The 25,317-nt window shown below is 44.8% G+C and overlaps 3 protein-coding genes and 1 long non-coding RNA gene across 7 annotated transcripts; 1 reads left to right on the forward strand and 3 right to left on the reverse strand.

Annotated features, from left to right (window-relative positions):
- Window positions 1-638: 638 nt before the first annotated feature.
- On the reverse strand, window positions 639-3,868 carry LOC130371523 (leucine-rich repeat, immunoglobulin-like domain and transmembrane domain-containing protein 2). Its single transcript, XM_056577330.1, has 3 exons — window positions 3,693-3,868; window positions 2,786-3,567; window positions 639-2,172 (listed from the first exon to the last, which is right to left on the reverse strand). Exons 1-3 carry the CDS (start codon window positions 3,800-3,802, stop codon window positions 1,304-1,306), a joined length of 1,761 nt encoding a protein of 586 aa, XP_056433305.1. The 5' UTR covers window positions 3,803-3,868; the 3' UTR covers window positions 639-1,303.
- Window positions 3,869-4,532: 664 nt separating this feature from the next.
- On the reverse strand, window positions 4,533-8,626 carry LOC130371657 (leucine-rich repeat, immunoglobulin-like domain and transmembrane domain-containing protein 1). The gene is made up of 4 exons (XM_056577505.1): window positions 8,385-8,626; window positions 7,603-8,063; window positions 6,670-6,975; window positions 4,533-6,135 (listed from the first exon to the last, which is right to left on the reverse strand). Exons 1-4 carry the CDS (start codon window positions 8,504-8,506, stop codon window positions 5,063-5,065), a joined length of 1,962 nt encoding a protein of 653 aa, XP_056433480.1. The 5' UTR covers window positions 8,507-8,626; the 3' UTR covers window positions 4,533-5,062.
- Window positions 8,627-10,271: 1,645 nt separating this feature from the next.
- Window positions 10,272-14,607, forward strand: rgrb (retinal G protein coupled receptor b). The gene is made up of 7 exons (XM_056577507.1): window positions 10,272-10,567; window positions 10,853-11,009; window positions 11,332-11,453; window positions 11,822-11,975; window positions 12,936-13,053; window positions 13,662-13,775; window positions 14,177-14,607. The coding sequence occupies exons 1-7, from the start codon at window positions 10,492-10,494 to the stop codon at window positions 14,315-14,317; spliced, it is 882 nt and encodes a 293-aa protein (XP_056433482.1). The 5' UTR covers window positions 10,272-10,491; the 3' UTR covers window positions 14,318-14,607.
- Window positions 14,608-17,872: 3,265 nt separating this feature from the next.
- LOC130371660 (uncharacterized) lies at window positions 17,873-23,890 on the reverse strand. 4 transcript variants are annotated; one of them, XR_008893218.1, is made up of 8 exons: window positions 23,802-23,890; window positions 21,986-22,086; window positions 21,492-21,693; window positions 20,998-21,173; window positions 20,719-20,910; window positions 20,485-20,638; window positions 19,675-19,956; window positions 17,873-19,199 (listed from the first exon to the last, which is right to left on the reverse strand). It is a non-coding gene; the product is annotated as an uncharacterized LOC130371660 (long non-coding RNA). The 4 variants fall into 4 exon arrangements; XR_008893216.1 differs by having other exon boundaries at window positions 18,657-19,199; window positions 21,492-21,696; window positions 23,802-23,872; XR_008893219.1 differs by having other exon boundaries at window positions 20,485-20,910; window positions 21,492-21,696.
- Between the last annotated feature and the right edge of the window lie 1,427 nt (window positions 23,891-25,317).

Here is a 25,317-nt window from a genome sequence, read left to right on the forward strand (position 1 = left end):
TTTTACCCTAGTTTTATTTAATGGTGTTTTATTTGATTTATATTTTGATTTATATTTTACCGGAAAAGCTTGATGGTACATAAAACAAACTAATCAATCTGTAAATTCATACGCATTTAGATTAACAGCAGGTGTTGAACAACCTTATCACCCATTTCACGACTTACAACCATATTCACATTCAGAATTTATTATATGACATCTTATCGTACAAATACGCAAGACAAGAGTAACATTCTTAGGCTTGGTTCCTCGGTCAACATAGCAGCAAAAATACAAAAAATCCATACAAAGAAATCCTATTCGATTTTTTGTATTTTCTTTAGGATAAAGTGAGGTTGAGGTTGTTTGATGATGAGGTTGTGTGGTGATGATGGTGTTTATTGGTGTTTCAGGATGAGGGTGTTTGGTGACGGTGGTGTTTGAAGATGACATCATCTGTACACCTTTGATAGCTCTTTCTCTCTCTCATCTCTATCCCTCTCTCCCTCCCTGTCCCCTCTTCCTCTCTCTCTACCCATCTCTCTTCCCCCCCTCTCTTTCTATCTCTGCTTTATGGGCTTGACAAGACAGACAGAAAGCGCTCTAATCTCCTTAGCGGAGTATGTATTAACGCTGGGCAAACATTGCTTATGTAACAAATCCCCTGAATGATTGTGCTAAAAACAAATTTGCAACCTTTATCTTTGCCCTCCTGTTAATCCACCTCATTCTGTTCCCAGTGCGAGATTCCGAAAGAAAAGCAACGCCAAATTAAAAGTCCTCCATATTCATTATCACAAGAAATAATCAACTTTAATTAATTTCACTATGATTAGAGGTTTTCATTTCAAAGCAGGTTTTTTGTTAAATCATTGTAAACAAAGGCATGCATGTGGTGATTCTAGCGTACTTATTAAAAATATTTATCAAAACATTGAAGACACATTATACAGTAAAGCCTCAGTAATGCTTCCACGTCGACGCAACGCAATGACCACGCAGACGGTTCGACGCAGTAGTGAACCTGTTTCGGTTCTGCGTCAAGTTTTAGTGAGCGGACCGATCACAGCCCGTGCTGCTGCTTCGCCTCGACGCACGGTAACTATTTTTGGGAGGCGCACCTCAGGCCCTTGCGGTGGACGCAAGGAGGGTCCTTGCGTCGACGTGGAGTCATAACTAAGCCTTAAGTACTCATGCTTAGACCTAAGCACACATTCATCTATTTGAATCAACAACATGGGAATCAACAGGCTCTCCTTATCAATAAGGAAAAAGGCAATTGTTCATCTTGAGATCAGAAACCTGAGAACCTGAGATACGTTTAAACCGACAGAGAGTCTAATCCACTTTGGGAAGTTGAATTCATCTCACTCGATGTTGTTGTCGTTTTAGTGGTCATGTCGAAGCTAATGCAGCTGAGCCCGTTCCCTCCCTTAGCCCTGTCCTCAGTCCCGGACCTCGCGCTCCGGCCCTCCGCCGAGTCGGGGCACAGGCCTTCGTTGGACGCGCCCTGCAGGCTGTCGAAGGTGCCCCGCCTCGCCCCGTCCCTCAGCTCCTCACCCCTCATCTTCCACGGGTTCTTGCAGCACGCCGGCCAGCCGAAGCGCTTCTCGGTGGTGCAGGCGTACATGCCCGCGGGGACGGCGAGCACCATGGCGCACACGATCACCACGATGTGGATCAGCCTCTCGCGCTGCTCCATCGCACTCACGCCGTTGCCCGTCACGAAGGCCACGCACTGGCCCCGGAGGGGCGGGAGGTTCCTCCACGCCACGCACGCCTCATACCTGGTGAGGGGCTGCAGTTCCCGGAAGGAGTAGCTGTTGACGCCCGGCCCGATGTGGATGGTCTCCTTCCGGGCCGCGTCGTGCTTCCCGAAGTGGACCGTGAACCATGTGTCCGAGGGAGGCTGCTGCGTGGCCGCGTGCCACTCCAGCGTGAACCCGTACAGGGTCTGCTTGGCGATGCGGACGTCGATGAGGACGTTCTCGTCTTCGGGGGGCAGCGTGGAGACGGGAGGGGGTGCGGGATCGGAGGCGTTGCGGGCTGGGTCGTCCACCCAGAAGGTGGCTGAGGAGTTTCCGAGGAAGTTGGTGGCCATGCAGGTGTAGAGCCCGCGGTCGGAGAGATGAAGAGAGGGGATCAGGAGCTTGGAGCTGACCCTCTCCTCTTCCTCGTGTGTTTCCGTGACTGTGAAGATAAAAACAATTGGTTGTCAAGCCACGCACAGCAAGCCTCAACAAGGCCCGCTACACTTAAAGGTGCTGTAGGTAAGATTCAAGAGTTGTAAAGAGCGAGAAGAACAGAGCAACATTTTGAAACGTAACAACCCCGTAAAATGTCCCCTCACTCTCTTCTCCATTCCCGCCCACCTTTCTCTGTATGATTGATAACCAATCAGGGAAGAGATGCCTGATTGGTTAGAAATTAGACGGGACGGTCTAAAATCGATATGGGCTCATAGAGCAGGCGAAGTCAACTCGAAACAGGAATTACAACAGTGCAGTTCCCTCCCTCATGGACGGATTGCTATAACATTTGCAAAAAAATACACAAATATTATTTCCTTCATCTTACCTTCAGCACCTTTAAATTGCACACGATATATTTTGAATATTACCACAACTTGAACATTGTGCGGACCTGCCTAAATTTAAGCAGGTCAAATGGGATACCATTGGGGACTTCTAAATCGCTTCATTGGCCAGATGTATGCCTGCAAGTTTAAGATATGATATGACGTTAAGCTGTGGATCGGATGTTGAATGGATGATAAAAAAAATTATAGAAAAAATAATCTTACCAGAAAATCCCCTTATAATCTTCATACTGTACGTCCACTGAATGGTGGGCTCGGGACGGGCCTTGGCCAAGCACGTTAGCGTGGCCCTCGCTCCGAGGGCGACGCTCATGTTCGCCTCGAGGGCAGAGGTCACGGGCTTCATGCACGTTTTAATGTTCACCTCGTGGAAGAATTTCCCGGCTTTGGCGTCGGGACCCGCGCACTTCAGGTATGAGTTCATGAGGATGAGGGGAGGGCTCACAGCACGGATAAACTCCACGAAGCCTTTCAGCCGACAGTCGCAATGCCACGGGTTGTCGTGCAGCGCCAACACCACATTGGAGACGAAGCCCTCCTTGCCCCACGCCTTCTCCGTGGTAATATACAGTGGCCAGTTGAGGAAAACGTCTTTTGATATGACACTAAGCTGGTTGAAAGATATATCTAAGTAAGTCAGGCCGGGTAGGTGTCTCAGAGCGTGTTCCGGGAGCACATCCAGCCGGTTGTGTTTCAGGTCTAGGATCTTCAGCTTTGGCGCGTCGAGGAACGCCGTCCACGGCATCGAGCTCAGCTTGTTTCCCTGGAGCCTCAACTCGGTCAGGTTCGCGAGGCCCTGCAGGCTCTGTGCGTTCATGAGGGTGATGTCGTTGAAGTTGAGCCACAGATACACCAGGTTACGCACTTTGGAGAACGACCCACGCGGCAGCTCGGTCAGATGCGAGTTCTCTATTCTGATCTTCGACAAGTCGGTCGGAAGGTTATCTGGAACGCGGGCCATGGCGGTTTCCATGCAAAGTAAAGATCTGGAAGAAACAAAAACAAAAAAATAGGGGAATGACCTCAAAGTTACTCATATATGTTTATTAATGTCTTCCGAAGTATGCAGATTTAATAATAAACAATCAATGTCAATATCAATGTCGCTCACCTGCCGGTGCTGTCATCGGTGCAGGAGCAACCGATCAGACACGTGGTGGATCCAGGTGTTATGAAGCAGACCCCCAACACGATAGATAACACGACACCAGACGTTGCCATGTTCCTTGAGATGCATGTGAACAGGGCCTGGACGAGCGGGTCAGTGGCCAGAGGGTGGCTGCGAAGAAAGCCTATTACCTTAATCTTCCTTGACGCAGTCTTTGACTGGCATGTGAGACATAGCGAAAGTTTATTTTTAGCCATGAGCCAAATTATCTCTCGTCCCGATTTGTTGCTCACAACACTCATTCCAATAAAATATTTTTGTTTATTTTGTTTTGTATATAATTAGTGTAAGAACCAACATCTGAAAGCCTTATGCAATTTAATTCATTTTAATAGTGTACTTTAATTAATTGGGCTAAATTAATTTGGCACTGACTGTCAGAGATTAAAAGCAAGCAAGAGATTAAATAGCTTTTCTTGTTCCAGACACAAACGGAGCCTTGGGGTATTAGGATACACATAAGGATAGAATAGAACAATGCTGCCATCAGATCTTCATGCACCTACATGTTCATCATAGTCAACAATATGCTATGACATATAAACTACCATATGATATGCATTTTTGCATTGTAAACTATTGAGTGGATCATTTGAATAGGTCGACATAACTGAATTGTAAAAAGAGGAAGAGTAAATCAATTCTAGTGAACATAGAGGATTTTCAGTGGGTGGAATACATATCTAAAAGTATATTTGAATATTTATATATTCTCTATCTGATTCATATAATAAAAAAATCCATTCAGTTTCAGGTTTAAAGTAATTTCCTGTCAGAAATTTCCATACAAAATTATTTATTTATCAGACAAACATTCTCAAACAGATATTTACATCTCATATGATAAAAACATTGGAACATATTCAGCATTTTAGGATTGAAAGTCTAAAATAAACCCGACACATTAACATATATTTACAAATGGGCCTATACAATGACCCAAGGAACACCAATAAAGTATTCCACGGGCAGTACTCCTTTTCAATGTGCATGACAAATAAATAAAAAACATCTCACATAAACATGTCATTCATAAAAACTAAAGTCACAGAAAAACATTTTCCCTTTTCTTGCCGTAAGCTTACACAATGTCATCAGTGGCCCGTATAATCACGCACGGCGGCATAATATAAAGTCACATTATCCATCCAGTTCTGGCAGTGCCATCCAAAGCTTTTAGGACCAGCAAACAGGGTTCTTTCTGTGTTTTAAAGACTTTGTCCATCATCTCTGAGCCCAATCATGTGCATCTAGACTCGATGAATCCCAGGCCAAGAGTTCGTCCTCTCACGATTCGAGTCGTACGCGTGGTCTCAGCAGAAGTACTCGTTGGGCGGTCCCTCGGTCCGGACCGTGGCCGCCGAGTCCACGCTGGACCTCGCCGACAGCAGCCTGTTGGACTCGTCCGGGTGCAGACGGGTCAGGTACTCCCCCTCCATCCCCTTGGCCTTGTTGGCCGGCGCCAGAGTCTCAAAGGTCACGTACGAGTCCTGCATCTCCTTGGACTGCCTCCCCAGCAGCTTCTGGCAGCGCTTCTTCAGCGCCCCGCAGCACACGATGAGCGTCAGGGGCACGGCGATGACGCACGCCACCGTGATCACCACCACGTTGATGAGCTTCTGGGTGCCGCTGGCGCTCGCCGCCTCGTCCGTGGAGAAGATCACACACTGCTCCTTCTTGGGGATCAGCCCCTTGACACACACGCAGGCGATGTACTTGGTCTTGGGCACCAGGCCGTCGATGGTGATGCGGTTCTTGCCCGCGGCCACGTTGATCCGTTTCATGTCCCGCTCGCCGAACACGGCGTACAGGACGCTGAACTCGGTGGTGTTGATGGCCATGGGGGCGCGCCAGTTCAGGGAGACGGTGTGGTCCGTGTCGCCGATCACCTTGACCGAGCGCACGATCCGCTTCTCGGGGACCTGCTGCAGGGACGAGGCGTTGGCCGTCATGTTGACCAGCACGTCCTTCTCCAGCTCCCCGGTCTCGCCGGGCGGACTGGCCAGGCTCTTCTCTGCCCCCGCTTCCGGTGCAGACACGCTGTAGCTCTCGACCTTGTATTTTCCGGTGTCCCCTTTGAGCGGTTTGATGGCCGGCTGAGCCCCCGCGGCGGTCGGTGGAGGCACGTAGCGCGCCACGAGCTTCTCCTGGTACGCCGCCTTCCCGATGCCGCCGCCGCCGCCGGTCTTCCGCTCTCTGGGCTTCTTGGCGGTGCCGTCATTCTCCTCAGACCTCAAGGAGTCCGTGATGACCAGGGAGATGAGGGCGTCCGCAGTGCCCACAAAGTTGGTGGCCTTGCAGATGTAACGACCTGAGTCGTGGAAGGAGACCGCAGGCACACTCAGGATGGACCAGATGATCCCCTCCTTCGAGATCTCCTCTTGAACTGTTGAAAAAAAAACAATTATAGTCCAGATTTAGGAGCATGGCCTCATAACAAAGTGAAACAGTGATTTGATCTCCTCATGTGCCTTGTACACCCTCGTGACCATCAACCAATAGACGATGTCCACTGAAAGGGCAACGATTTGGGGAAATATTCAGATTGGGATTTTTTCGCCAATATTGCGATTAAGATATAGGATGCGATTTTTCTTTTTAAAATTCCTTATGTTTTATATTATTCACTAAAAAGGCAATAAATCGTTCTACAGTGTGACAAACACAACACTGGAAGCAGTCAACATATAAACGGCTCTTTCATTTGGGCTAGGCCTATGTGTGGTGATTAATTGACGCATGTATTGATATCATAATTATAATCTTTATTTCAAGGAAAATAAATATGAATCTCACTGATCTCCAGTCAGTGACAAATCCCACAAAAAAAAATCAAAACAATGAAAATCGGTTTTTTTAGAACTCGATGTGAATCCGCTGAATCGACCCAACCGTCGCGTGGCCCGGCATCAGAACCCACCCGTGCCGTTCATCTTCTTGCCGTCGGCCCGCGACCAGGTCAGCTCCGGTACGGGGACCCCCACCGTCCCGCAGCGCAGCAGGACGTTGTTCCCCAGCGAGCTGCGGACGCGGGCCACGGCCGTGTGCACCCGGGGCCCCTGGCAGCGCTGCAGCTGGGCCTGGGGGAACAGGACCCCCGAGAGGCCCTCGGGCCCGGCGCACCTCAGCTGGGGGTCGACGAGGGCCACCGAGGACCACGGCGACTTCTGGAACTGGATCAGGTCGTACAGCCGGCAGTCGCACAGCCACGGGTTGTCGTGGAGACCTGCACAGTGTAAACAGAGCGTTGTGATGTGAAACGCCTTGGATCCGTTCCTCCATCAGGGGATGGATCCTTCCACTCATCCAACCATCTATTCATACATTCATCCAGCCAACCATTAATGTGTTCATCCATCCCTCCCTCCAACCATTAATTAGTTCATTCATTCATCCATCCATCCATTTAACCATTAATGTTGTCCTCCATTCATCCATCCAACCATTAATGTGTTCATCCATCCCTTTAGCCGACCATTCATTTGTTCATCCATCCATTCGACCCTTCATCCATCCATCCATAAATTTGTTCAATTATCCATCCATCCAAATATCTATTTATCAATTTATATGTCTATCTATCTATCCATCTATCCATCTATCTATCCATCTATCCATCTATCCATCTATCTCATTCCTTCTATGTATGTATCTGATCGGATAAGCTTTATGCAGCATTAGTATTTTTCAGTAGTGGGACACATTGGAGCAACTAATCTCTTTAAATGCACCTTTAAACGCCACAGTGGACAAGAAACTGTAATACGTTACATAACCCGCCACCTCTGGCCACGCAAGCCGGCTTAACAAAAACAAATACCTTCCAGTATATATGCAACAGTTTGATCCTCACCGAGAATACGTTTCGAGGCATCTGTCTCCTGGGCTGGTTTCACACTCAGCCAGAGCTCCAGAATCTCTGCCGGGACTGTGGTTAGCGCGTTGCTCGATAGGTCAAGATAGCTGATGTTCTTGATGTACATGGTGGCCTCGGCAGGGATGGAAGACATCTTGTTGTTGTGCAGGTCAAGAAGTCTCAGGTTCGGCATGTACTTGAGAGATTTCCAGGGGAAATAGTCGATGGCGTTGCCATCCAGCCGCAGCTCGTCCAAACTCTTTAGACCTCGGAAGCTGTCCACGCTCAGAGAACTGATGGCGTTAAAGGACATCCACAGAAACTCCAAGTTGCTGAGGTAGTGGAAGTTCTCACTGGATATCCTGGTGATGGCGGTCTTCTCGATGCGTAGTTTTGATGTGTCTTTGGGGAAATTCGGGGGCACGACCGTGATTTCTGCATCATTGCAGAGCACGCTCCTGGAGGAGAAAGAATTAAAAACGTGTGTTAGTGCTCACCAAGAAATAAAACGATATTGTGATGCATTGAAAACATTACACTTGGAAATGTTTAGCGAAAAGAACGAAGAAAAAAAGGTTTTAAATGTTGTTTTCCAATGAAACAATTCACCAAATAGCACCACGCAAAAAAGTACACCTAAAGAAGATTAAAAACCAATTTGGCTGTTAATCCCTCATGAAAGAAGGCAAAACGTGAGATTTTCAAGAGGACTTTCTACATTGACACTCTCAAATTAAAGCATGCCCATAGACATCTTGCTTTTATTGTTTGTTCCTTACCTTGCTTTTGATCCGTCGCTCAACTTGTGGAAAAAACAACTACACTGGGGTGGGCACGAGGTGCACAGCAGCGGGAGGCAAACAACCGCCAGATACAACCCCACCGTGCATGATCGATTCATCTTCCCCTGCTGTCCTACTGTATGCTACTCCACTAAACTACCGATATTAAAGATATAAACCGATATTAACCGGTATTAACCGATGTGGTATTGCATGGCGGTGGCGTGTCCGCTCAGAGCGCCGTGGTGCTCTGAGTGTCCTGCAGCCTGAGATAAAAAGGATAGGCAGGGATTAGCCAAGGGACTAGGGTTATTTTCATTTACACGATTATTGCTTCTTGGAAGCTGATAGGCCGACTGTTTCACTGTGAGGTTTGAGGGAATACCAGAAACACTAGAGGCGTTCATTGGGGGGGTAATTATGGGCATAATTGGTGCACAATTAATGCATTACAGTAAAAGGTATTTTAAAGTGTACTTTCCCTCTCACTTTACTCAATATGCACGCATGGGTGCGTTCTGAATAGCTTTAAATTAGCCGTAGTAAAACAGAACATTGATGAAATCTACAACTAGAAATCCTAGGCCAATACAAAAGTGTTCTTATGAGGTACATAAAAGTTGGGTCAAATTTCTAAAATATAATTCAATCCACTAGATGGCAGTGGCAGGAAACATGTGGCCTGCCTAACGAATAGAACGACTGTAAAGGTGAAAATAAATCGAATTAAAGTGGATTCATTTGAACGTTTTTTCCTCATTGACAGAAACTTCGAGACGTTTCAGATTGTATTCAGAGGACCTGTCCTCCAACTCTAAATCTCTCGATTAATAATACAAATATAAAGATAGGCAAAAAGGGCACCATTGCCCTTTGACTACTGCCACTTTTACAGTACATGCTTTGTTTCATGCAATCGGGCAGATTAGTGCAGGCCTCATTAACTATGGGCCAACATGCGAATATATCACACGGTTCCAAAAATGCCTTCTTGTGCAGCTCTGATAAAAAAAAGTCGTTTTATATTCGACAAGAAGTATTGGGTTTTTCAGCATTCATGATCAGGATTTTGCACCAAGTCCACACTTTATGGTATAAGGGAGAGATAAAGGAGTGCATTTCACCGCACCACTTATCTTTGGTTCAGTAAAACATTTACATGGAGCATAAATGCAGTAGCTTACCGCAGTCTCTTCAATTCACTTTGTTCCATGTTACAATTCAAAAATTCTTATTAAGAGTATATTTAGCTCTAAAGCATGGAAAACATTGATACGTGTGAATAGTTTAAATATTTGTTGAGAAATTGAGATGTAATTTCTGAAACATAGTGAATAGGCCTAAATTATAGGCTATGTTTCGTTATTAGGCATTAAGCCTTCTGGAAAATAATCACTTTAACTTGCAATATATCACATGGCAAAGGACTGGGACTGTTTCAACAATATGGACGATTCAGGCCTATTGGGACATCAGAGTAATGGGTTTGTTGTAATCTGAGTGCAGATTAGTGGTGCAAGCGGTACATTTCCAAATGTAACATTTTAACCAAATTCAGGCAGAAAGGACCAAACGTCTTTTTTTATTTTGCCGAACGTCGTGTGTTAGCTGATTCTTTTATAACCACGGTTAAAAATAAACAATGAGGCATAAGTGAAAAGTAAAGACAATTACGAAAAGCTATTAATTAAACTCATAAAAGCCTTACAATCGAATCAATCTAAATAGGCCTACATTAGATTTGCCTATTCGATTTTTTTTTACCAACCTATAATAGCCAAGATCCACTTATTTGAGTTAAGGACCACACATTTTCGATTAACGTAAATAGTTTCTTTATGTCGTCATCTGTTTATAATAATTAGCCCAGCATGCGCAGTTGGCCTGCGCGGCGGATGCGCCCCACAAGTTGCAGAGGATGATGTGCTTGTTAGGACATTCTTGGGGGGATTCTAGAGGTTTTGCTGAGATTAGTTTCTTCATGCCTGTTCACATGACAGAGCCTTTATAAACCGGGGGAGTTGGTGAACTTTGTGACACACTCCTAGAGCTCGATTGTAAATATAATTTGTGCACGGTTGCATCCGTGCGATTCCCTTGAACCATGGCAGCGTCCGCGTTACCGGAGGGCTTCGAGGAGTTCGACATGTTTACTTTCGGCACGGCCCTTCTGGTTGGGGGTAAGTGGACGGGATCGTGAGGGCTTTCAACTTATTTGCATGGGATATCAAAGCAGAGAAAACGTTTGCGTGTTAACATCAATTGAACTCCGGAACAGGATATCAACATTGAATGCTGCTTTAAAACCCACATCTAAACATGAATTATGTGTGCACAAACTTCCCAAACCTACACCGAAAGTATAATCCTTTTTATAGAACCCAGTTAGAGCAAAGTCAGAATTACATTCACATTGTAGACATGTGTTCAGAATAGGTTTGTTTATCTGGGTTGCTCTCTTCCAGGCATGATTGGATTCATCCTGAACGCCATCACCATAGTGGCCTACCTCCGGGTCAAGGAGATGCGCACACCCAGCAATTTCTTTGTGTTCAACCTCGCTCTGGCCGACCTCAGCCTCAATATAAACGGACTAACCGCCGCCTATGCCAGCTACGTAAGGTAGGGATATGCTTTAAGTTTTGACGTCACAAATAAATTAAAAGGTGGTTTGGGTAAAAACAACATTACCATAAAAAAATGATATGTGTGGTAGTAACATCTCAGATAATCAAAACTGAACTGATTCTGTTGAATAGTTTTGGCGTATGGACGTGGCAAAATAAAAACACAGTTATAAAATGATGAAATAAATCACAACTTTAACTGACTGGAGTAGTTTGTAAATATTCCTAATAATTTCCTGAGAAAATGTATGATGAGAGACAGATGTATGTCGACATGCTGAGAACTGGGCATTGAGTGAAATGTGCATGCTTTTCAGGCAGTGGCCGTTTGGCCAATCAGGGTGCTCCTACCACGGTTTCCAGGGTATGATTTCCGTCCTGGCCTCCATCAGCTTCATGGCTGCCATTTCCTGGGACCGATACCACCAGTACTGCACCAGTGAGTACCACAACATGCTAAACTGTATACTCCCCCCAAAGGGCAACCCAAGCCCCTTAACAATCTGATAAATATACCAATATATATAATCATAATGTCTTGTAAACACCTCATTTTGAATTCAGGTTTGTAACAAACTACAAAGACATTGGGTATAATTTGCATGTGTGTTTACCACTTTCTCACAAATATTTGTAACATTTACGAAGAGAAATTCAAAAATAGTGTTACATTTTTTTCTAATGATAAATAAATAAATATATATTTTTAAGTATATATTAAAAATGTATATATATTCATTTTAATAAAGAAAAAAAAATATTTTTTTAAATAAGAAAAACTTAAAATGAATCACATGAATTGTCCAGGACAAAAGCTGTTCTGGAGCACCACGGTGACGATGTGCTGTATCGTCTGGGTCCTGTCCGTCTTCTGGGCCGCCCTCCCCCTGATCGGCTGGGGGGTCTACGACTTTGAGCCCATGAGGGTGGGGTGCACGCTGGACTACACCATCGGAGACAGGTGACTGGGAAACATGGGTGACTGAGAAACATGGGGAGACTGGGAAACATGAGACTGCGTTACCACACTTTGGGTTCAATCAGCGATGACGTTCACTGGGGCATGCAATAGACCGTATGCAATAATGTATTGAGGTGCTTTATTTCATGGTTGTATGCTCACAGGCTACACAGTTCGGCCAGAGGTGGAAACAGTACTGACAGATCCTACTCAAGTAATCGCACTCTTACTTTGAAATCCTACTGAAGTAGACATGCTCTTACTTTGATGTAATCTTACTCAAGTAAACATACTCTTACTTTGAAGTCATCTTACTGAAGTAGACACTCTTACTTTGATGAAATCCTACTAAAGTAGACCTACTCTTACTTTAATGAAACTCTACCAAAGACATACTGTTACCTTCATGAAATCCTCATCAAGCCGAAGGGAAGTTATGGTTAAAAAACGACTCAAGTAAAGGTAAAAGGTATGTTATTTAAAAAACGACCTTGAGTGCAAGTTACTTTGTTATTTGTGACCAAGCATTTCTTGTCTTTCGGTTGCTTGCACACCTGAATGTGGCAATACAAATGCACATTTAGGCTACGCTTGAGTAATGCTGATGGATCTTTGGTTGGGACACAAAGCCTTTGCAGAAAGAAGCTTGCAATTAATTTTAGCATCATAATCCCAAATCATAATAATCCAGTAAAAAAGTAAAACACAGAATCATAAAGAATGCAGACAAATCCGAGAGCAAATATGCTGAATGGGAATATTGATATTTCACATCTAAATAATTGATAGTAACTGTTAAATAAAAGATTGATTTCTTTTGATGTTTACCAAAATGCAGTATGTTATTTACCCTGTGAAGAAAATTCACACTGCAACAGTATTAGCCTATAGGCTAACATAGGTCATGCTTGTTTTTAACACAACAGCTATTTTTGCTTTACATGATCCTCTCCCGAACAGGGACTACATAACGTACATGCTGAGCCTGGTGGTCTTCTACCTGCTGTTCCCCGCCTACACCATGATGTCCTCCTATGACGCCATCAACAAACACTTCAGGAAAATTCATCTTCAGAAGGTATGTTAACCCTCCTGGGAAGATTATGACTCATATTAAAGTAGTTGTGTAAGTGGTTGCACAAACTAAAGGAGGTAAATCTATAGAAGGGTAAGGATAATCTTTGAACAAAAGGGGTCATTGATGTGCAACAATACAGTTCTGTGCTGGTTACGCTGAACTGTAGTTGGTATACACAGAACTGTTTTATTTTGCCAATGAAGTAAAGGTTCAATAGATTCAACAGACAGCCAGACTCAAGATTCACTTGTTCAGAACTCACCCAGACTGCATAGCCTCCCCCCTTACCCCAGCCATAACCATTTTACTAGTGTAGCATCTTATCCTAGCTAGGTTTTTTGTACACAGAGAATGAGTTAACCTCATGATTGTTAGTGCTTGGCACTTGGTTCTCAATATATTGTTCGATAAATGGTTTCTCCTTCTTCTGACAAATGTAAATCGATCTCTGCCTGTTTATTATCAATTGGAGCATGGAACCTGAGGTCATTGGATCTTTCAATGACTTGTTCCTTCAACGATGACGTGTACAGAAGCCTCTTAAGATGTCTCTTCAACAATCACTGCAGCAGGGCTAACTATATATCTACTCCTGTTTGTACTTTCAGTTCAACACAAAGTTGCCTTTGAGGGTAATGTTGGCGTGCTGGGGTCCCTACGTCCTCATGTGCGTGTACGCCTGCTTCGAGAACGTCAAGATCGTCTCTCCGAAGCTCAGAATGGTGAGAGAACATGCAATTTTCCCAGCTCTCTACATCGTTTTGTTGATCATGGCCGTGGCTTTGGTGGTTTCAGTGAGTGAAAATGTTTGGATAAAAAAAGACTCAAGACTCACCTGTTCAGAGTCCACCTCGACTCTGCATAGCCACCCTCTCCCTTCTGGCCACCATTGTACATTGTATTGTGTTGTATTGTATTATAGTACTTGGCTACAGTAGCTGCTATCATTGCTGTAACACGGGGAATTGGTTAGCCTAGCGATTGTTAGTACTTGCACTTGGTTCTATGAACATCCCAACTGTGCCGACAGCGATATATTGTTGCACCTCTTATGACAAATGTACTTATTGTGAGTCGCTTTGGATAAAAGCGTCTGCTAAATGGATAACCGTTCTCCCCACAGGTGCTTCCGGTGCTGGCCAAGACAAACCCGATCTTCAACGCTCTGCTCTACTCCTTCGGAAACGAGTCCTACCGAGGTGGCGTTTGGCATTTCCTGACCGGACAGAAATTTGTGGAACCGTCGTTCAAGAAGATCAAATGAACAAAAGTTGAAGGATCAATTCAATACATCACAGCACAAGTCAGAGTCATTTCATTGATTGTCCTGCAAAAGCAATTCAGTTATGTTTTGGAAGCACACCAATACATCTCAGCTCTTTAATACAAGTGGCCTGCCCATTGTTGAATAAATCAATACGCCTATTAACCAAACCAACAGAATAACTCAATTCTCAACCGCTGTTGAAATGCACTGAGGCTGCTAATGTCCGTTGTCTATTCTCGCTGATAAAATAAATACATTTCATTCCCATGATTTTGTTTGACCCTCCATGCTAATGCTATTGTCTTTAAATAATTTAATTGGTAATTGAACATCTTAATGCATACAAACCTTAGTAGGGGGTCACCAGAAGCAGGCTAGGAGAGAGAGATAGACGGAGAGAGATTGGGGGAGAGAGAGCCCCGCATTCCATTCCTCTGTCAAAGTAATCCTGCAAGACAGTGACTGCATGGCTTACTGACTGGCTGTCTGACTGAGCTGTCTGTCTGGTCATTCTGTGAAATGGTTAGTGGGTAAGAGCCACTCACAACCCCAATTCAGGGAAGAGAAATAGGTGTTGAGCACTCTTGAAATAGATGGACCCATCAGAGCACAGAAACACTACCAAAGTACCGTGTTCAGTGCTCTCGAATAGCCAGATGACTGAACGGACCACGTCACATGTAAAGTGTCAACATAACATTCACTCCTTTGTACTTTAAGAGGGACATTATTTAATTTGTCACGAAATATCATCCTTGTCATAAAACCCTAACAATAAAAGGTGCCCTTTTCGTTTTGCTAAATCATACTTTAAACAGGCTTGAGTGCATGAAAGCAAATTCATGTTTTGTATTGACCAATAGTTCTAGTTCAACCGATTTTTATCTAGATAAACCATAATAAGGATTAAGTGGGAACAGATTTAATTAATCTCTAAACATTTCACACACAGCCAAAAGCTCAGATTCACTATTGGCTCTTTTATTGATTTAATGGTTGCGTAATGAGTTGCATAATGAGTCAGCTCATTATCCACATGAACAACTAGATGTGTTTTCGTCCACAATCCGATATTAACCCCACAGTAAACATGATCAATACAAAATGTATAGTAATACAATTAAAATAAGAATTATTACTGTCTAAATAGTTCTTGCCGTTTGTGGACGGCTGGCGAAGTTCAGAATAAAATAGAACGACAGTAAGCATTATTTACAAATTTAAAAAGACCAAGTCTGGAAAATGGTGTGAATTACAAGTTTTTCAGTAATTGATTCAGCAGAAAGCACGCCTCGTGACTCTGCAGACACAGGGTCACGCCAACACACTGGGTTATCGGGTGGTGTGTCCAACTCAACAGATTAGCAGAGAGTTTGTACAAACTGCCCTTCTCTGGCGCTCAAGATGGCCAATGAAGCACAAAGGCCTGTCCATGCGCGTTCGCGTGTGCGTGCGTGCATGTGTGTGCTTGCTTGTGTACTTGTGCTCTGATTGAATTACCTGATCCGTCTGCAGAAAGATCAACAATCGCATAAGCAGAGTGGTGACCGCGGAACCCGTGTTCGTAATGAGCCACGATTTGGGGCAATGACACGACTGCCTTCTTCAGGTCATCAGTGACACCCAAGCCCAGGTAAAGGTGTTGCGTGTCAAACGAGAGGTCGGGGCGGAACACGCTGGTTTGCCTTTTTTATCCATGTTGGCCAGAATTAAGTAACACAGTAAACAGTTAGGCCACGTGCACAGCAGGCACATGTCCGTGGACTTAATCCTGCATCATGGTCCCTGCGGTCAAGTGAGCCGCCATTCGTTCATCCGCGGTTAAGCCAGCCGTCACACAAAATCTTCGTGCGCCTTTACTCTAAACACCCTTTGGGTGGTATCTCGCAACGTTTTCAAAATAAAACCCTTCACCTTACGTGTGTAGATATATAGAACACTAGCTGTCTTACGGCGGCTCACCCATAACATTGTGTTGGTAGTGGTACATGTAGGCTACTTTATAAATAACCATAACTTGCTACATTTTCAACCGTTTTTTAGAATCTAACAATTATTCATTAGTATCAAGTATGTACTGCCGAACCTACATCTCTGACGTTTATAACAAAACAAACAGTTTGCAAATGTAGCAAGGTGGTTATGGTTAATTATAAAGTAGGCCTACATGTAGGCCTACCACTACCAAGTCAACAGTGTTATGGGTGAGCAGCTGACTGTGGCAAGTTGGCCGCCAGTGCGGACCTTCGACTCCATTGGCCAGCAGAATATGCATGTGTACGTTTTTCAAGGGTTAGGGGTTTCAATGTCATTTTCAAATGACATTTTCTCAAATTATACAGTAAAATCAAATGGTTCCTTGGGGTCAAGTAGTCAGTACATCAGTTAGTATGGTCATATCAGTCAGTGCCTGAACTTGTGACATTCGGTCTATAGCCCACTTCAAATTGCTGACATAATGCAATTTGCAAAGGCGAGAATATGCATGTGTACGTTTTTCAAATGACGTTCTCGAAATCTATACATTAAAATCACATGGTTCCTTGTTTACAAGTAGTCGGTATAACGGTTAGTATGGTCATATCAGTCAGTGCCTGAACTTATGTGAAATTCGGTCTATAGCCCACTTCAAAGTGCTGACATAATGCAATTTTGCATTATGGTGACCGATTAAATGTGATGGGAAAAATAAAACGACTTGTCCGACTTGAGGGCCACGTTATGAAACGATGCGTCAGATAAACGATCGCACACATACGACAAAGCCTATAAACGCCACAAATGAATCCTATTTAACAGCCCGTTCCATATAAACCTCTCCACCGTGGCCGTGTGTGTTCCTGTCCTGTGTTTGTGCGTGCGTGCGTTACGGACAGTGCCGTTAGCCTAGCAGAGGCGAGATATGTTACTCATAACCACAGATTGTGGTTGCGAAATGGCTCAAGCTGGGCATTGGTGCTATAGGGGCGGCAATTTACGCGCGTAAAATGCGCACCGCGGCGCCGGTGTGTGGTGGGCTTAAGAGAGAAGGAGATAGACACACAGAGAGAGACAGAAGGAGAGAGCCAGAGAGAGGGAGAATGAGAAAGAGACACAGATAGAGGGACAGATGTCACAGATCTCTTGGCCAAGAAAGGAGAGTTGAGGTAGAAATGTGACCGAGGTCACCGCGGGCAAGAATTATCAAAGAACTCCAGTAGGGGGCGCCAGGACTTTAAAATCACAAGAAGCGCAAATAGCTACAGTTCTGTTGGTGAGAAATATGTGAAGTGTTCGCTGAATGGTCCTGCATGTTAATTAACGTTTACAATTTAATTTCCCTCACCGAGAATGTTCAAATCCGCTCACAATACGTTGACAGGACACCGAAACAGCCTGCCCATCATATCCCTTCTTTTCCGGGTAGGCTATACTAGGTTATTAACTTATCCTGGAAATGATAATAGTATGTTAAACAAATCCAGGCACCACACCAAAAGGAGGCAGCAAATCAGAGCTAAACATATCTGCGTTTCATTTCCACATGGTAAGAGAGCAACACAAAACAGGTTTATAATATTTGGATGTTTTATTTTCTTTAAATCAAGCAGGTTACATTTCATTAGTTTACACAATCTGATATTTGGAGCCATTTGAAAATATGCTCATAAATTACATGATTTGTAATCCTTATTGGAAGAAATTATAAAATAATGAGGTGGTTAATGATCAATATTGGGATCAACAGTGATCACCCTACTAATGTAGGCATTACGTATGCAGGCAGAAAAAGAAAAGTTCCCATTAAGGTCTCATGTGAAACACCACAGGTCTGAAATACTCATGAACACATGAATAGGCCTACAGAGAGCCTGGAGCTCACGGGACAACATTCACACACACATTCTGCTTCATGAAAAGGTCCGATTATCGTCAGACCATAGACATTACATGTAAGGACACTGAACATTTGGCCGGATGACACATAGAAATGCAATCCAAAACAAAATGGGTAAAGATAAAGCATGCTTATTGATGCGGCAAACAAAAGTTCAAATATCCTCCAAAGCACTTCCTCAAAGAATGAAATACAAAAACGCAGATGAGGTAAAATAAGAAACTTCTCAATCAAAGTGGAGCGACCCAGGGACAAGTCTGGTTTGGGTTAAAGATTATGGATGGTTAACTTTGTGTAACGTGTTTGGACAAGCAAGTTCAGGTATTAGGCATGCGAGTTTAGGCAAGCGACTTCAGGTATTAGCCAAGCGAGTCAAGCAAGCGAGTTTAGGTTTTATGCAAGCGAGTTTAGGTTTTATGCAAGCGAGTTTAGGTTTTATGCAAGCGAGTTTAGGTATTAGGCAAGCGGGTTTATGCAAGCGAGTTTAGGTATTAGGCAAGCGAGTTCAGGCAAGCGGGTTTAGGCAAGCGAGTTTAGGCAAGCGAGTTCAGGTATTAGGCAAGCGACGCGAGTTTAGCCAAGCAAGTTCAGGTTTTATGCAAGCGAGTTTAGGTTTTATGCAAGCGAGTTTAGACAAGCGAGTTTAGGCAAGCAAGTTTAGGTAAGAGAGTCAAGTTACTTTAGGCCTCACTTTCTTTGCGGTTAAATTGCGGCATTAGGTTTAGAAAGAAGGTTAAGATCCAGGCTCAGGTTTGCTTCCAGCCTCGTCCCTCTAGTCGCTCCCTATAAAGAGGGTTCCCAGCTACCGTGTTAAAATACAACAGCTGGGATTACAGATATGGAGTACAGAAATAAATGACAGATTGATTCAAACATTCTTCCCCCAAAATGTGGTGCAACATAAATGGAGAAAATAATTCCTTTCTCTGCACCATGACACCCAGCTGCCGCACATCTGGTCTCCCTTTAAGTCGCCTGAAGGATAGGTCAACTTTATTGAACCTAAGGGGAATGGATCACAAGAAAAGGTAAGGATAAATCAAAGCCAAACATAGAAAGGATGAAAACAAGCATTGTCCAACATGGGGTTCGGCGATATTTTGATGTAAAAACATTTAGGTGTACGATCCAACTATCAAAAACAGGCTCTTATTATGTTTCCAATGAGCCCCGAGTTGCTACGCCCTCATCGGCCACCAGGTGGCAGACTTGATTTTGTCAATAGAAGGAGCAAAATAGCCATCCAGCTTGATTACAGCAATAGTAGAGGAGCGAGTCAAAAGAATGCGTTTGAGCGCCTTCAGCCATTGGCTCTTGTTCAAGGACATCCCACTGATTGGCTGAAGTCAGATCTTATTCTCTAGAAAGTTTGTTACAGAAGACGCCCCTATAGTATCAAAGCAACATACCCGCCAAACAAAACTAACCGTGTTGAATAAATGAAAATGTCTTCAAGATGGTGAATCCAGTATCTTACCGGTTCCACAGAGTCTCTAGCGGATGCGCTGCAGGCCTTAGGTCTGTCCTCTGCTCCGGGACGAGGTCCTTTGTATAAGGAACCAGTCAGTCATCAAGCTGCTTGGTCTCTTCAAAGAGCTGGAGTTTTGACTGCCTGCACCATGGGGACGCTGTGGATACGGTATGGGACCATTCATCAGCGGATCTGAACTGCAGAACTTTAATCACATCAGCTGTAGATTTATGTGGGGGGTTGTCAGCCCCTGACCAGTGATCTTCATCCCCAGTGACTCCTTCAATCCTGCTGGAGCAAACACTCTGTTACCATTTGGAGATGACCCAGCAACCCTAGTGTACTCACTACTAAGTGATACAACCCGGTTCAGTGTTTCCCCCAGACAATGTCTTAGTCAAGGTGGTGGGGGGGGGGGGGGTCTTCGGTGAGGGTTTCAGTTCGCAATAATACATACAACCGCCTTTTCAATTGCATTCAAAATGCTTTATGGCACGACTATTGTTTTGAACAGTACACAGTATTACCGACAAATTATTTATCTATATTTTTTGTACTTGAGGAAAGTATGTTTTCTTTCCCTACGAGTTTCACACTTCGTTATTGCATAATTATTTTTTATATATAATTTTTCTACATTGGTAGTCAAAGCGGGGCCCTACTGTTAAGACGGCCTTAACCATACAGTGCTGGGGGAAACACTGCAGTTACTCGAGTTAAACATTAGAGTTTAGTCCCCACATGGCGACACCACCAGTTCATGGCTGCGCTCTTTGATTTTCTCGTTGATCAGATTGACCTGGAGAAAGAGCTTACCTTCCATGGACGAGGAGCTGGTTGGTCTAATCACGAGGCGCCTTTCGGACCTCCACCGCCGGATCCCCCAGCCGTCCTCCACCGCCGGGACCGTCTCCTCCAGGACCTCCACCGGGCCGACCGCCTGGACCTCCGCAACGTCGCCTCATTTGTTCTGAAATGAGACACACGTTCTATTTGCACCCCGGACATTCCTCCCCGTTCATGATGCACTGGAGAAGAGTTTAGCTTAACTGGATGAGGAGCCGCCGCCGCCGGGCCCTCCAGGATGGTCTCCACAATCCGCCTCCAGGACCTCCAGGTAGTCCGCCTCCAGGATGGCCGCTGCCGCCGCCTCCAGGACCTCCAGGTTGGCCTCCAGGCCCGCCGTCGCCTCCAGGACCTCTGCCGTCCCCAGGCCTTCCAGGTTGGCCGCCTCAGGCCAACCTGAAACGTGAGACACAAGTACCAGTTTCACACTGGAACATTTCTCCCCTTTCATCATGGATGCACTGAAGAAGAGTTTAACTTCACTGGATGAGGAGCCGCCACCTGGCCCTCCATGCCGCCCCTTCCAGGTTGGACGCCTCCAGGACCTCCAGGCCAGCGCCGCCTCCAGGCTGGCCTCTGCCTCCAGGCTGGCCTCTGCCTCCAGGCTGGCCTCTGCCTCCAGGCTGGCCTCTGCCTCCAGGCCCTCCTCCTCAGTCCTTCTGAAAGGCGAATGACATGTTCCATTTGCACACTGCATATTTCTCCCCGTACATGATGCAGATAATCAACTCCTCCTCTGCTTTAGCTCCCACAGATCTCACTGATGCCCTACTGTGCAGTCTTGAGTGAGGTATTATTTAACCCAACAGCCAGCCACACACACCTAGCCTACATCCTGGAGCTGGTCCTAGTGGCCGAGAATGCATCTGACATTTTTCAGAACACCTCAGAGTTGCTGTGGCTGCATGTCAAAGTTTTAATCTAAACAATTCACCAAGCCTAGAAAAAATGTGCAGCTGTGCAGTTCCGCGTCTCACCGTTCTGCATCCGTTGGGCTGCACGGCTCCCGGCCTTCCCTCCGCCTGCAGCGAGCGCCTACAGACGACCGCCATGGACCTCACGGCGAGCGCCTCCAGACGACCGCCACGGACCTCACGGCGACCACCTCCAGACGAGCACCTCCAGACGACCGCCACGGACCTCATGGCGAGCACCTCCAGACGACCACCTCCATCACCTCTACTGAAACGAGACAAAATCTATTTAAATACTGGAGATTTTTTCTCCTCGCTCACTCAGATGTCAATAGCTTATCTTCTCCGCTACTGTGCGTTCTTGAGAAGTATAATTTCCTATAAACTCCCAAACCCAGCCACACACACACATCTATCTTCATAAGGACACTAGTGCTAGTGGCTGAGAACGCTTAGCTAACAAGCCAATCACAACCAATGACTGAATTCTAGTTTTATTCTGAACCGTTTGACCACGCCAAGGAGGAGTTTATAGGATGTGCAGTTCCACGGCTCACCTGTCTGTTCCTGTAGGACTGAACGGCTCCTGGGCACCATCCACCTGCAGCTCCCAGCTCCAGACCCGCTCTGTTGAAGCCTCTGGGAGATCAATCCGCTCCTGAACAAAAACAAACCACTGTTCATAAATCATTTGGTACTCTGCAATCCTTGGAAATATTATGAAGCATGAGCTCGAATAGAAAATGTTCAAATCCTGTATAATGATTAATTGTTGTACAAATGTGTATAGTTCTATTGATTACTTTTTTACTTCTATAAAACATTCAATGAATAGTAGGAAACTACACAAGAAAGGTAAATGAATAGTTTTAACGCGGTTATATTAGTAAAGCCAGTCTTACCCAACGAGTCAATAATAATAAAATGTAGTCACCATTTATTAACTATTTAGTGCTTCACTAAATTCCTATAGCAAGTGGAAACGTTACTCTCCTTCATTGGTGATGTTCATGTTCCTCGAAATCTTCCAATGGACTCGTTGTGAAATTCTTCTGGATCCTCTGCGTTGAAGTGCGTTGCTCAATTTCCAAGGGGCGTGTCTAAAGGGCGCGATCTAAAATGGGTCGACGGCTATGCCATTGGATAGGCCTCGACTAATCATAGCATTGGAACGGGTGATGCAGAAATACATATTCCTCAAAATCTTTGAGTGGTAGTCGTTCGTTCTTTTAGTGAGCATATACAGACTTTAGTTCACCAACTTCCATCTTTGTTATTGAAACACCTCTACATGTTGCGTATATCCAACCTCACATTAGATAGCCTAAAGGGTTGTTTTGGTCGGTCTATTTGTACCGGGCAGAAAACGTTATATAACGGAGGGGCGCCTGACCGCATCTTTGAAGAGCAAATGATATACGAGGTCCGACTAGTTCCGAAGCTATTGGTGAAATACGCAAAACGAATATTGAAAATAATTAATTTCGAATAAGTTAATTTCGGCATTTAATTTGCATCTACATTTTGCCAGTGAAGGAGTTTAGGTTTGCCAATCCGAGGTCTAACAGGCAGTAAAATACAAATGCAAAGTCCACAGAACATACGCGAATAAAAACCACATTGCACCACCAGCGGTCAACAGCAGCAGTGTATAGAAAGTTGAAAAGTAGTAAAGAGAAGAATAGAATTGGGAGATCGGTGTGCAAGTCAGACACCGCATCTAACCATGACCACCTTGCAGATCACAAGCAGCCAAGCTTCTACCAGACCAACCAAACACACATCAACAGGCCCCCAGTCAGTAGGGTCAGTCAGACAGGTTTCCACAGAAGGGCTCAGTGGGGTTATGGGTTGAGCAAAAACAGACCCCTTTCTTCCTTCCACAAGTTTCCATCCTGGATTTTGGACACGTGGAGTCGGACATGTTTCAAGTTATCCGTGGATTCCTGAGGGCAGTGAAGTATCTGCAGAAGGTGACGTCCAGGTCCAGGTGTCTGCCGCACTGACCACGAGATCTTTAACCGAGTGGGACCGCCTCGGTTTGTAGTAGGCCTACAACAGTTTGTGTTCAACAGCGTGGAGGTCCTCGTTTCCATCAGAGTTGCTGTAGTTCTTCCATGCTGCTTCCACAGCGAGCAGAGGACACTTCCCAGTGTGGTGGTCGGTGCTGTCGCGGTCCGCAGCGTTAGTCAGTCAGTCGATCTCATAGATAAACCACTCAACACAAACTACCACTTCCATCAGCAAATCCACATTAACCTCCAGCGGTAAAACATGTACAATAGAGGGGCGAGGACAGACGACAGGAGGAGATGGGGAGAGTGTAACGTGTGCGGTGCTCATGAAGCTTAATAAGAACCCCACGTTACTCACTGCGTGGGTCCCGGTGGCGGGGGGTCCGCGTCGGTGGCCACGATGTCCGGATTGTTGAGCTCGCGCAATCCAACGAAAAATTAACGATCAACATCAGTCACGGTGGGTGCGCTTTATGAGGAGAGGCGGGGGCGACGCAGCTGAAATCAATTAAGAACTAATGAACAAAATAACGTGATTGGTGTTGAGCGAGAAACTCAAGACGAGAAACGGCATAGGCCTGAGTATTGATTAGAGCAAATAACGTTTGGTGTAATCCATTTGTATGGTACGCCGGTACGTGCTAGTGGTAAACTACAAATGGAGAAGCACCTGCATGCCAACACAGACTCTGTGAGTTGTTGTGAGCAGCAGTTCAATGTGGAATCGTGATGTGACATACAGTGTTGGTAGCAACTTACTGAGTTACTGTAATAATATTACCCCAATAGATAACAGCACTTATTCCTCCATGAGTTAAATGTAATGCACTACTTTTCTTAAGTAACTTCACCGACGCTTGTGATATACCAGTTAAACTTAAGTGTTGCTACCAACTGACAAAATCATGTGCATGAATAAATCATGAATTCATTTTTAAATTCAACAGATCCAGTGTGATAAATGTGACCGGTGGTTCCATGCCCTCTGTTTGACCATGGACCCCAGGACACTTAAAGAGCTCAAGCAAAAGCAATGGCTGTGTGTGCTGTGCAAATAAATATTTTACCTGTTACCTGTCCTACAAGTGCCTCATGACCTTTATATTACCTTTACATTTCTCTCGTTCCGCTGCTGCAACTTGCACCACATCCCATGAGCCCCAGCCAGCATGTCTCCTCCCCTTCTCTTCGCTGCTGTGTTGGCCTTAGTGCTGTGTGCCAGGCACCGACTGATATGACCATACTAACTGTTGTACTGACTACTTGTACACAAGGAACCATGTGATTTTACTGTATAGATTTAGAGAAAATGTCATTTGAAAAACGTACACATGCATATTCTCGCCTTTGGAAATTGCCTTATGTCAGCAATTTGAAATATAGACCGAATTTCACATAAGTTCAGGCACTGACTGACAGACAGACAGACAAATAACAGATAGAGAAAGATAATGAATAGATAGATATAGAGACAGACAGATTAATTAGATAATTCAATAATAATTTCCTCTACTTTAGCGCCACCTAGGGGATTAGTTCATGCTGTGCGCTTTGCTGCCGTACCCACACATATAACTATGCAAACCCCATTTTATATAACTATACAGTGGATAATTACCCGAGAATAATACAGGCTTTATTCCAATGTCTATGATTCTGAACTGATCAAGTTGGAAGCCTCGTAATGTAGACCCATTGAGGGCCTTAGCGGCAGATGTTAATGATATCATTTTACAAAGCTGGTGTGTTGTGTCTTTAATATAAATCAATTACATTTAAAGAATTAGGCCGATTTAAGTCAACGTAGCCCAAGAGGATGTGTGTTAGTCGGATCTTAACACAAGGTGTCGCCATTGATTCGTGTGCGTAAAGGC

Source organism: Gadus chalcogrammus, chromosome 18 (assembly GCF_026213295.1).
Source record: "Gadus chalcogrammus isolate NIFS_2021 chromosome 18, NIFS_Gcha_1.0, whole genome shotgun sequence".
Lineage (NCBI taxonomy): Eukaryota > Metazoa > Chordata > Actinopteri > Gadiformes > Gadidae > Gadus > Gadus chalcogrammus.

What these genes read in the sequence shown, in the direction of transcription:
- LOC130371523 (XM_056577330.1), bottom strand. Translation starts at nt 3,802, where the DNA reads ATGGCAACGTCTGGTGTCGTGTTATCTATCGTGTTGGGGGTCTGCTTC. An exon ending in ACCGATGACAGCACCGGCAG is followed by an intron (nt 3,568 to 3,692) that starts GTGAGCGACATT and finishes TGTTTCTTCCAG; the next exon opens with ATCTTTACTTTGCATGGAAA. An exon ending in GATTATAAGGGGATTTTCTG is followed by an intron (nt 2,173 to 2,785) that starts GTAAGATTATTT and finishes TTATCTTCACAG; the next exon opens with TCACGGAAACACACGAGGAA.
- rgrb (XM_056577507.1), top strand. Translation starts at nt 10,492, where the DNA reads ATGGCAGCGTCCGCGTTACCGGAGGGCTTCGAGGAGTTCGACATGTTT. An exon ending in ATACCACCAGTACTGCACCA is followed by an intron (nt 11,454 to 11,821) that starts GTGAGTACCACA and finishes TGAATTGTCCAG; the next exon opens with GACAAAAGCTGTTCTGGAGC. An exon ending in GGAAAATTCATCTTCAGAAG is followed by an intron (nt 13,054 to 13,661) that starts GTATGTTAACCC and finishes TTGTACTTTCAG; the next exon opens with TTCAACACAAAGTTGCCTTT.
- LOC130371657 (XM_056577505.1), bottom strand. Translation starts at nt 8,506, where the DNA reads ATGAATCGATCATGCACGGTGGGGTTGTATCTGGCGGTTGTTTGCCTC. An exon ending in AGCGACGGATCAAAAGCAAG is followed by an intron (nt 8,064 to 8,384) that starts GTAAGGAACAAA and finishes TTTCTCCTCCAG; the next exon opens with GAGCGTGCTCTGCAATGATG. An exon ending in TGCCTCGAAACGTATTCTCG is followed by an intron (nt 6,976 to 7,602) that starts GTGAGGATCAAA and finishes TACACTGTGCAG; the next exon opens with GTCTCCACGACAACCCGTGG.